Source organism: Danio rerio, chromosome 3 (genome assembly GCF_052040795.2).
Source record: "Danio rerio strain M-AB ecotype USA chromosome 3, GRCz13ab, whole genome shotgun sequence".
Lineage (NCBI taxonomy): Eukaryota > Metazoa > Chordata > Actinopteri > Cypriniformes > Danionidae > Danio > Danio rerio.
In genome coordinates, this window is record NC_141023.1 from 32,400,365 (window position 1) to 32,412,500 (window position 12,136).

At 37.0% G+C, this 12,136-nt stretch overlaps 2 protein-coding genes and 1 long non-coding RNA gene across 18 annotated transcripts in view; 1 reads left to right on the top strand and 2 right to left on the bottom strand.

The window, feature by feature from the left end:
* The first annotated feature begins 526 nt into the window (after positions 1-526).
* Positions 527-10,619, top strand: rusf1 (RUS family member 1). Of its 16 annotated transcripts, none has more exons than XM_087242763.1 (16): positions 527-700; positions 780-935; positions 1,018-1,095; positions 2,188-2,302; positions 2,381-2,426; positions 2,499-2,531; positions 2,612-2,717; positions 2,829-2,930; positions 3,283-3,353; positions 3,429-3,613; positions 5,056-5,113; positions 5,218-5,282; positions 5,437-5,577; positions 5,665-5,730; positions 5,805-5,891; positions 8,067-10,619. In XM_087242763.1, the coding sequence occupies exons 1-15, from the start codon at positions 677-679 to the stop codon at positions 5,888-5,890; spliced, it is 1,332 nt and encodes a 443-aa protein (XP_087098889.1). In that variant the 5' UTR covers positions 527-676; the 3' UTR covers position 5,891; positions 8,067-10,619.
* On the bottom strand, positions 7,593-11,016 carry zgc:113090. The gene is given in 3 exon segments (NM_001020712.1): positions 7,593-9,062; positions 9,175-9,358; positions 10,848-11,016. Coding segments are annotated over 2 exon segments (1,032 nt in total). The 5' UTR covers positions 9,353-9,358; positions 10,848-11,016; the 3' UTR covers positions 7,593-8,208.
* Positions 11,017-11,864: 848 nt separating this feature from the next.
* Positions 11,865-12,136, bottom strand: part of LOC147845668 (uncharacterized) — a 1,510-nt gene continuing 1,238 nt past the window's right edge. The window contains exon 3 of the long non-coding RNA XR_015480990.1: positions 11,865-12,136. This exon is cut by the window's right edge and continues 609 nt beyond it. This is a non-coding gene — a long non-coding RNA (uncharacterized LOC147845668).

A 12,136-nucleotide genomic window follows, 5' to 3' on the forward strand; every position in this document is an offset into this window, starting at 1 on the left:
AGTATAATACATTTTCTATAGGCACTATACAAGCTAAATTATTTTAGAAATAATTTTCAAGAATTAAAATGTAAATTTTAATGGCTACATTTCGCATTCATGAATATGTATTTTTATGGAACAGATCAAATATATTCAAAATATAAATGGTATATTGAATCAATTTCCAAATATAATTATTAATAAGCAAAGTAGATATTAAAAATGTACATGCATTAAAAATATAACTGTACTATAAATTCCCTGGCAATTAGAATGTTGCTATGTATACAGCTTCAGAAAGATCTATTGGGTTTTCAGACAAAGTAATGCAATTTGTTTCATTTCTACCATGAATAATTCTCCTAATAATTTTTCTGTATATAAATATAGTTTCTAAGTGTTCTTTTAGTAATCCGTTACAAAGACATACATATAACCATTATCAGTGCATAGCAGTTATTATAAAAAATACGTTTTGTACGGTCTTGTTTGTGCCTTCGTCAGAGCCACGGGCCAATCATAAGCCACGACATGCTCATGACGTGGCGGTACAGTGTAAACGCGGAAGAGTGATATGCGAGTGAGGTGGGCGACTTTAATAAATCGCAACTGACATGCAAGGAGATTCTTTTTGTTATATTTTTTTAAGGATATAAAAAGACATTGTTATGCTCAACCACATACATCGTTAAAAATGTACATGCAGCCTGAGACTACAGTTAGTTTAGTGAATATTTAAAGGTCTATAAGTTATTGATTTTGATTGCTGTTTCTTTAAAGCTCTTACTGATGTGCAGATGGTCGAGATGGAGGAAAGTGAAGGAGTGGTTGCTACTGAGCGGTATGGCTCACAGGAGTCCTGGAAATACCTGCTGAAGGAGGGAAAGGTGATGAGGCGCAAGGATGCAGTGAACGGAGGACTGGCGGCAAATTCAGTCTCTGGCGTGTTTAAAGTGCGTGAGGAAAAACTTTAATGATGTCTTACTGAAAATAATCCCCAAACCATCAATCAACCAACCACATTTACTTTCTCAGAGCGTTTTCCTGCCACAGGGATACCCAGAGAGTGTCAGTGAAGATTACCTACAGTATCAGCTCTGGGACACTGTACAGGTACATCATGACCCTACACCTAGTCAACATCTAGTCGAGTCAGCTTTATTTCTGTTGCACTTTATTTGGTGCAGATTTATTAAAGCTGCTTTACCTAGATGGACAGGGTAAACAAACAAACAAAAAAGGGCATAAGAACATTTCACTCGGACAGTTTGAATGCTGGCGTAGTTCTAGTTAAAGTAAAACTGATTCAGTTTAGAGCAGCTCTACCATCCCCAAGCAAGCCAAGGTACAGGTACAGAAGGAGATACCTTGTACTATAGTTATATAAATTTGCTTCAAAATTGGTGTAAAAAAAGTTCACTGGAGATCAATTTTAATAAAATGTCAAGATGTCCTAGAGATCTTATAAAAGAACTTGGTTAAAAGTGTTGTGAGTTTTAACATGATTGCATGGTATGGACTGTTGCCAATTAAGGAAAAGAGTAGTAAAACTTGCCAGTGCAATTGCAGGTAAAACACAAAGATAATGAAAAGAAATGTATTCAATGAGAATTAAACAGAAACCACATGCCATTATTGAATATGGTTTACATCCTTTAAATGTATAATTTCAGCTCTTGCTATTAAAAAGATGTTTTAGGCAATCAGGTAAAGAAAAATGTGTATCAAATTTCCTTTGTGATATAGCGACAGTGAACCTAAAGATGATAAATAAATACATTTTCCCAAGTTGACGAAAGAGGACAAACTTTGGGAGAATACAGGCTCAGTCAGAGAACTTGTTCTCCTCTGTCCAGATGGAGCAGAATCTGAGATCTGAGCTGCAGTCAGAAGCATCACTCACTCATAAAGTTGCATGTGTTTTGTTTTTATTTTCATGTATAGAACAATTTTTTTTTTGCCCTGTTTGTTGTTTTCTTATATTTTCAAGTCTAACACATCCCTGCATGCAGATCTAATTTTGATCAAATTTTTCATCTAGTTTAAGCAGATCTTTTTGAAATACATCAAATTGGTAGCATGCTAATAAAATGTTGTGCTTTAAAGCAGTTAAACAGGTGTATATAAAAAAGAAAATATTATAACCGCTAATGTATATATACAGTATTTATACACTAATGTCATATTATTGTCTTCTCCCTAAAGGCATTTTCCAGCTCTCTGTCTGGCACTCTCGCCACTCAGGCGTCACTCAGAGGTGTTGGGGTTGGAAATCAAGAGGCAACAGTTGCAGCAGCTACAATAACATGGCTACTGAGAGGTATGTGCATTCACAAATGACTCATTTAAATGACTCAAATTATTATTTTTTTAATCGTTTTCTTTGTTTTTTTTTCAGATGGAACAGGGATGCTGGGAAGAATACTGTTTGCCTGGCTCAAAGGGTAATGTTTGCCAGAAAATCAGATTGTGAAGATGTCTGTGTTCAGATATTTAACCATGTCCCTTTATTTCAGGAGCAAGTTAGATTCGGAAGCCAAAAAATGGAGGTACAGCATGCTCAAGAGTTTACTTTTTTTGTTAATAAAAATATAATAATAATAACGACTTAAAGTAATTGTCCTTTCAGGCTCTTTGCTGATATTCTTAATGATGTGGCGATGTTCATTGAGATCGCGGCCCCTCATTTCCCTCCTTTTTTCACTCTAATCGTCTGCATTGCTGGCATATTTAAGGTAAAATATTAACAGCGTCTTCTTCTTTTAAATATTAACATGTCTGTACCTTAGTCATGATCTGTTTGATGGTGCATATCTAGACTTCCTCCTCTTTGTCTGTCTTTCCAGTCTATTGTAGGAGTTGCTGGTGGAGCAACAAGAGCTGCATTAACTGTCCATCAGGCTCGCAGAAACAACATGGCTGATATCTCTGCTAAAGATGGCAGCCAGGTTAGTGTTCACTTTGGCTGCATTGGAAATAGCTTGCTGTTTGATTACTTTGCAACCATTATAAAACGATGTTCTTCATATTATGAATGAGTGTAATATGAATATAATAAGACTTGTTTACTGTTTGTATGCTGTTTTGTAAACTATAAATACTGTACTTGCTCCTCCACTCGCATGCAGTTTTCCCCCTTTGTATAACAGATGATAAATATGTGAGGTAAACTTCCTCCTGTGTGCTAAAAGATTGTTTCTTTTCCATCAAAATTCCTTCTTAGTGTGGGAAATTAATGTCATTACATCTGTCTCTGTGTTGTATAAGTGTATCATTTCTCTGCTTTTGTGTTCTGTCAAGGAAACCCTGGTGAACCTGGCAGGACTGCTGGTCAGCCTGGCTCTAATCCCGCTTGTAACCGATAACCCATTGTGAGTTCCACCCAGATATTCCAGTAAACTCTCTAAATGAATGGATACTGGACCGACTTGTGCTCTTTCATGCAGGTTGACGTTCATCCTGTTCTTCCTGTTCACTGTTCTCCACCTGTTTGCCAATTACAAAGCTGTACGTTCGGTTGTTATGGAAACCCTCAATGAGGCTCGGTTGTCCATCGTCCTGCATCAGTACCTGCTTCACGGTCAAGTGCTCAGTCCAGCCGAGGCCAACCAGAGAGAGCCTGTGTTCTTGTGTACGGCCTGAAAAACTCATCCCATTTAACCCTTGTGTGTCCTTAAACTGTTACTATTTTTGACCACTGTGGCTGTGTTAATGGAAACAGCACGCCATCCTGATTTCACCAAGTAGGACATGTTTCTTATTTAACATCTAGGTTGTTCCTGGAACAACATTCAAGCAATCAGTCAATCAGAATTAGGGGATACTTTTTACCATTTACCGATACCGTTTATGTTATGTTTTTGGCTTACGGTTAGGTTTATGCACTTCTACATGATTGCTATCCAACTGTTTTTCCCCTTGGATTTTGGGAATAATTTAGTTATTGTTGGGTTTAGGGGTAGGGAATAGGTATGGATTACATTTTCCAACAAAAATGATGTTCCAGGATCAACAGAGATGTTAATCCAGGATCACATCATACTTGGCAAAATGATGATGTGCGAAACAGCATGATTTGGACAAAAAACAAAAAAAATTATCATGACAAAAACAAAAACAGTATTTTTGTTTTTGTTGAAATTTTAAGATTTCTCTTCATAAATGCGCTTGGTGATTTCCACAAGTCTCATATATTTTATTCAACTATTAGAATAATCATATTTTTTCAATTATTATATTTTATTCATGAGCCCTGGGGTTATGCTTGATTAACATCACAGCAATAACGTTAACTGCAGCAGATTGATTTTGCGGTACAATATTAAACTTTGACACCTTTATGGCATTCACATACATTAAAAATGAAGGCCATGACTGAACAAGGAGGATGATCTCCAAGTGCCTCAAAGTCTATAATATTTAACCAAGAATAGTTTTGTGCTATAAACATTGTGCTCACCATTCTCACTAAGTGAAGTTAATATTAAATTAAATGAATAATGATTATAAAAAAAAATATATGGTTATGGTATATGGTTATGCTTAAGACTGTTGCTCTTTTTTTGTTGACAATATGCTTATGTTTATATAATTCCTATAGGTGTGTGTGTGCAATATTTATATGGTTATAACCACTTACGAGCATGATGGAGGGCGCGAGTCACTGGAGTGAAAAGTTTGAGTACCCTGCTTTAAACGATAATTTAGCCATAAATGTCACTTCTGTGAGGATTTTTTTCTCCCTCTGTCGAACATACAAGACATTTGACACCCCAACCTTTTCTGATAATGGGCTTTCATTCTGTTGTAATGGCTTTAAAAGGACTTTTTTATATAATTATTGGCACATTATAATGATTTCCTCATAAATATATTGGTGTATTCATATATCAAAGTATATGTTGTACAGTATTTGTACACTTAGAAATGTGTGAGTTTTTTCTGAACTCTAAAATTAATTCTAAAGCTTCTGTGTAACTTTTGATGCATTGACACACAAGGGTTAAATGCCTTATTCTTGTTGGATGTATCGTTTGTGCTAATACTCTAATGTAAATGCTCTTTTCTCTGCAGCATTTAGAAGAACAGTTCCAATCAAGCTGGGCGTGAGGCTTGGAGACATCATTCACGAGTCTGTTTATCTGCTTTTAATTAGTCACCAAATCAGTAGTCTTTTTTTATTTTGGTTAAAAAAAACACTAGTGACTGTTGAAATCATTTCTTTTTGACTCAAAGGCCAGGAGATCTGCAGCTAGCGTTGAAGAACAACAGCAAACCATATCTCATCGGAATCAAAAATGGTACGAAAACCTTCCCTGATTCTGCTAAATGTTTAAGTGAAGAGTAACATGCATACAAAACGAATATTTTGAATGAATATGTTGTGAATTCTTGCTTAATTATTACTCAGCCAAGACTGCAGTGACACATTTATGGGCTGTTTTGTCTTGCCAGGTGCCGTGTGTGTTTGTTTGGGGAGTGATGCATCAGTTGATGATGAAATAAAGGCAGTATGCCAGGCCTTGTGTGTCAGTGCAGTGCTACACAATGAGTCCCCTCTGCCTGCCGTTCTCCAACAGCTCTCCAACACTAAAGGTGAGCACCTGCCCAATTGTTGTTCTTTGAATGACAGTGCTGATTGACATCTAGTTGTTTTCTTTGACTCTGAATTTCTTTTTTCAGACCCCTGGGCGTTAATATCACAGAGTCATAAGATGATTGATGAGATTTTCCAGACTTTCCTGAAAGGTAAGAGTAAACATTTTATTTGCAGACAGAGGGAGATTTATTTTGATGTTTGTAATCCTGGTTCTCTTTGTCAGAACTTGATCGAGCAAAATGGCAGACAGACCGGACACTACTGGATTGGAATGAGTGGCGTGTGGAATGGACCAAAAAGAGAAGCTGAAGTAAACTGTTAACAATGAAATGTGAGCGGTTTTTGATTGTGCAGATTTTCACTTTTGAACATCTGTCAGTTTTATATGTAACACCAGTGATCTCGCGCCAAGCTGACATGTGTACAGATTACTGTACAATTAAAAACAATTATGAGGATAACAGGGTCAAAACAGTTCATGTAAGGTCAACAATGAGGTCAAACCGAGACAAAATAAATCAGAAATGAGTGTAAAAAAGTAACCATGTAAAAGCCTGGGGTCAATAACTTTTTACAAATATTTTCCATTCAATGAGTGAAATGTATTTAAGGGGACCTATTATGCTGATTTTTAAAAGATGTAAAATAAGTCTCTGATGTCCCTAAAGCAGGAGTGTCCAAACTCAGTCCAGCATTGCTGGTGTCCTGCAGATTTCAGCTCCAACCTCCTCAACACACATGCAAGGATGTTTCCAGAAAGACTAATAAGAGCTTGATTAGCTTGTCAGGTGTGTCTGATTGTGGTTGGAATTAAACTTTTCAGGACACCTGCCCTTCAGGACTGGGTTTGGACAACTCTGTCCTAGAGTGTGTCTGAGAAATTTCAGCCTTAAATACCCGACAAATAATGTTTTATAACTCTTTGAAACTGCCCCTTTTGGGATTTGATCCTAATTGTGCCATTTCAGTGACTGTCGCTTTAAATTCAAATGAGATTGTGCTCCCAGGCTTCTTTTTAAAGGAGGGTGGACGTACAAATGCCTGTGTGTCAGCATAGTGGCAGATTCAAAAACAGTACTAATGTTCTACACTGATGAGGGAAAGATTGTCACTAGGCTTTCCCCATCCCTTGACATGTACAAAGGGAGCATTGTCAAAGTGTTTCTGCAGTTTTTATCATGTGATTATAAAACAATTATATATATTTTTTTACCATTAGTAGCTTTTACATACATAGACTGTGGCTACACAACTGTGTTTAAACCCCATATAAAAGTGATTTTTGCATAATAGATCCACTTAATTGACCAAAAGATGACCATACCAAAATTCTCCATAAGTCTTTCTAAGTCTTTATATTTCAGATAAATGCTGCATTTGAACTCTTACGAATCATGATTTCCACCTAAAGTGTTGATATAATCACTGATCGTTAAGAAGTGTTTTTTAAGCTTTGATAATCACTAATATATTCAAACATTAAAACAAAGTCATTTTAAATTGTAATATTCATTCATTTATTTTCTTTTCGGCACACAGCGGAATGAACAGTCAACTTATCCAGCATATGTTTTACACAGCGGATGCCCTTCCAACTGCAACCCATCACTGGGAAACACCATTCACTCTCACTCATACACTATAGAAAATTTAGCTTACCCAATTCACCTACCACAGAGGAGGAAACCCACGCAAACACAGGGAGAACATGCAAACTTCACACAAGACGCCATCTGATCCAGCCGGGTCTCGAATCAGCGACCTTCTGGCTGTGAGGCGATTGTGCTACCCAGTGCGCATTACATTGTAATAATCATTCAGAATGATGATGGTTTAATGCAGTTTTTTTATGAAATAAAATGCAGCTTTAATGAGAAAAATATTTTCAAAATCATTAAACAGGATGTCTTTTATTAAATATTGTGTTGTATGTCCTAAATCATTTTAGACAGGTCTTAGTTTTCCTCTGTCCAAGTAAAGCTACCCAATCAGGGATTTGGAACAAAAGCCAACAAATAAATATTTTTATTTATGCAACTATCTCCACAATAAATACACAATGTTAGACTTGTCAATAAAAAAAGTGTATGCAACTATAATTGTCTTGTTTTGACACATTAAGATATGTTGCTTGGAAATAATTACATTTGATTTAATTTTTTTTATGGAGAGCAAAAAAAAAGAAAAAAAATAATCCACTCCTAACCGGGTCATTAGAAATAATCATTAGTGTTTAGTCCTGTACAAGTCTAAAGTTTCATTTAGAATGGTCTTAAAAGGGTCTTTAAAAATTTTAAATTTGACTTGATAAAAGCTGCAGAAACCCTCATTAAAGTCGACCCCAAACTTTTGAGCAATGATGTTTGTTTGGCATAACTTTTGCACTTCTAGAGAAAACATTTGCTAAAAAAACAAGTAAAAGAATGCTGCTATAAATGCTAACAATGTCAAAAATCCAGTTGAACTCATCAGTGTCATATTTCAGATCATAATTCACCTTTGTTCAACGCAAACAGTCAGCAATGCATGATATTAACGTGAGGAAAACTTTCGCAGACTGATTAATGCCATTCAGATGCAACATCAGCATGCAAAGTGAAAAAGATGAAGCCTGTGAAGTCTAAAGCTCACAGCGCTGCTCCATAATGAACTTTCCTCAGGTGTCTTTTGAGATTCTCTCTGCGGTTGAAGCGGCGTCCACAGAGGGAGCAGTGATATGGCTTTTCTCCAGTGTGAATTTGCTCATGCTTCTTCAGATCGGCCAGACGACTGAACCTGAACTTACAGTATTTGCAGCCAAAAGGCCTCTCGTTTGAATGGCACACAAAGTGGGCACCGAGGCTGGAGGGTGACGCAAAGCTCTTCCCGCACAAATGACAGCTGTGCAGCATCTCTCTGCTCGTGCTGATGCTGACAGCACTACGACCACCCTGAGCCTCCACCATTTTCTTCACCCGCGACCTCAGAACGTGTTTAGAAGCACACCTCACTGGTTTATGAGGCTGGCTGAAGTGGATGATGTTGTTAGGAATTGAGGACGCCGGCTGCTGGATGTGTTCCTCTGCAAAAGCAGCGCCCTGCACGGGAACAACAACAGGAGCTGGTGTTGGCACATGATCTGCATCTCCTGTAAGAGGACATTCCAGAGGCTCTGGTTTAGACTCCAGCTTGATTGTGTTTGAGGCCCGCGGTGTCTCCGTCGCTGGAGTTTTTCTGCTGCCAGATGAAGAGTTGGAGATCCTACTTGAAGAGCTGGTCTTAACTCTGGATAGGGGTCTTTGATTATTGAAGGAATATTCACAGGTCGCTTGCAGAGAATGATGTTGACTATTTACAGGAGTCTCATCTAAAACTAGGCTTATATGAGCAGGTTCATCAGTCAGCTTTATCTCCTCGCTCACAGCTGAATCTTCATGAGAAATAAGATCTTCCTGTGCTTGATCCTCTCTCAAATGAGACTCATCTCTTGGAAAAGCTTCATCTGAAAACAGATATTTTTGGAAGAATCATTCACTACTGTGGCTACAGTCTAGTCAGCTTTATTTATAGAAGGATGAACAGGCAAATAATAAATTATAATACAAATCTCTGACCTGGTGCTTTAGTGTTTCTCTCTTGGAGTTCTCGGAGCTTCAGCTGGAGTTGGTGATTCTCCAGGCGTGTTTTGGCAAACTCCTTCTGATACTCTAACACAGCCTGACCCATGAGCTGAAGCACCTCCTGGACAGCAGCCGTGAGGAGCTCGGCCACATTGGTGACCAGGAGATCCATCTGCAACTATTTGTACATTGACATATGTACAGTGCTCAGCGTAATCGAGCATTTTTCCTTATTTCTCAGTGAATATAGACAATGTATTTTGGTGCATTTGAACAAAACAGATTTATTAAATAGATATATTTATTAAAATAATATTTAAAATAATAGTCACTAAACATATTTAGAAATTGAAAGATAAAAAAATTTAACTCGAGCAAAATATTACCAAAAATACAACCTACAAAATTTATTCAATTATTATTATTTCATAATTTTCTATAACATAAATTTGGGTGTATTTTTGACTGTTATCGCAAAATATTTTGTAAGATAAGCTGCAGATTTGGCTTCAGTACTGACTAATGTATGAGCACAAATATAATTTTGTACAGCTTCTTATTAAAATATGCATGCAGTGGAAGTCAATGATCTCCAACAGTTTAATAAGCAGCTTCCATTAAAATATATTTTCATTTTGTGTTCCAGTAAAAAATGAAGTTACAAATTTGGAAAACAAGTGTTTTGATAAAGGGACATTCCAAGAATCATAACGACAGATTGTGTTGAACTGCATATCTGAAGCCTTACATGGTTAAACACTGAGGTCAATTTGGTTTTATATTCCCACATTCATTCAGTGACAACTTGTGACATGCTCTCTATACTGTTCAAGAAGGTATTGCTGCAGCCTGGAGACCTCCACGTTTGAGGGACTTTCACCACAAGTAGTTTGGGTTTAGGTGGTGTAGGTGGAGCAGATATTTATAAAACACAACAGGTTACTGTGAGGTTGGGCTTAGGGTTGGGGTAGGTGTAGACATTCATAAAGCACAATACTGGACATTAAATTAATAAATAAAAACTCCGAGTTTGTATAGCCCACTTAGAGCTGGCTCCGACCTCCATATATACCCTTCTAATATTGATTACCATGGTGCTTTGAATATTCGGCTGGAAATCGCATGTTTATTTATTTGACTGTGAACACTGCAGTACTTTAATAGTCATTGGCTGCTAATGTGATTTCACTGTTTATTATTTGCAAAGAATACTTTATTGAAAACGAAATTAGTTGTATTATTAAGGAGAAAGACCGAATGTGTAAATATAAAACCAACTTTACCTCAACTAGGTAAACAGTGGCACCTCTTGCATGGTTTGGGATCGGTAGAGCAACGCATCGATGGATTTGCTCTTCAGTATTTGGACTCTTAAGTAGTGAATATTAACCACACTGAACTGAGCTAAACTGAACTGAAATTAAACACTAAAAACTGAACTACACTGTTTCAATTTACTATGTTCTTTTATGTGAAGCTGCTTTGACACAATCTACATTGTAAAAACACTATACAAATAAAGCTGAATTAAATAAAAATAAAAAAACACGACAGGAATCTTAACATATATTTTCTTTATGTTGGAGACTTGACAGCATCATTTTGGTAAACACCATTGTTTGGTACAGCCAGTTAATGTCAACATTAAATAAGACGCTGACACGTACCTCTCAGTCCTCAAGAGCGATGACAGACTATAACTGAGGCTTCAAACCGTGAACTAACATCCGAGAGAGGTCTTTCATAGCATTTCTATCTTAAAACTGTGCATGCTGTTGTTTTTAGTTCAAGAAGACTGACTAGTAGAAACAATGACGTTTCCAGCGCCCGTGTTGTGAAAACGCATGTTTGTGACGTATTACTTCCTCTACTACGAGCGCCCACCACTTCCTGTAAATGTTGACAAGAATCACGCGTTAGACGTTTATTGTTTCTATGGTTACTGTTTCATTGAGGATGCACCGGGGTGCACGCGCAGCGAGGTTGCAGATAAAACCGGGAGCGTTAGCACTTACAGCAAAGGAATGACATCCGATCCGGTACAGTTTGTTGTTGTATAAGAGATAAGTCATGTCATATATATATATATATATATATATATATATATATATATATATATATATATATATATATATATATACCCTGCTGAAAAATCCAGCTTAAACCAGCCTAGGCTGGTTGGCTGGTTTTAGCTGGTCGACCAGGCTGGTTTTAGAGGGGTTTTGGCCATTTCCAGGATGGTTTCCAGCCATTTCCAGCCTGGTCTTAGCTGGTCAGGCTGGAAAACGACCAGCTAAATCCAGCTAAAACCAGCTTGACCAGCCTGGTTTAAGCTGGACATAGCTGGTTTTGGCTGGGCTCCCAGCCTGGCTAGGCTGGTCAAGCTGGTTTTAGCTGGTCATCTCCCAGCCTGACCAGCTAAGACCAGGCTGGAAATGGCTGGAAACCAGCCTGGAAATGGCCAAAACCCCTCTAAAACCAGCCTGGTCGACCAGCTAAAACCAGCCAACCAGCCTAAGCTGGTTTAAGATGGATTTTTCAGCAGGGTATATATATATATATATATGTAACCCTCGGTACACAAATGTATTATAAGATTTAATCAATGGACCAGATGCTCAGAAGTCTAAATTCCTCCAAAGAGAGAGAAGATACAACAACAGTGAAGGACTCGGACACAGAGGTAAGAATATTAAAAGATTGTATTGTAAAATGTTCACAGAAATATTAAATAAATAAATAAATAAAAATAAATAAATAAAACAAATTCTAGGTTTTTTCACACTTATCTAATGACCTCAATCTTATTTACACTCTCTAATAACACTTCTCTTTCTTCACAGGCTATATCACTAATAAGGTAAGTTAATATTGTTGTTTTTCTGTTTTTCTATTGTTAAGGCTAATATTATATTTTGGTTACTATTATAACAATAATATAATATTAATATGCTAA

Excerpts from the sequence above, each read along its gene's own strand:
- rusf1 (XM_087242763.1), top strand. The coding sequence starts at position 677 with ATGTACATGCAGCCTGAGACTACA. Across the intron at positions 1,096-2,187 it reads AGCTCTGGGACACTGTACAG|GCATTTTCCAGCTCTCTGTC; the intron begins GTACATCATGAC and ends TTCTCCCTAAAG. Across the intron at positions 5,578-5,664 it reads ACAGCTCTCCAACACTAAAG|ACCCCTGGGCGTTAATATCA; the intron begins GTGAGCACCTGC and ends TTCTTTTTTCAG.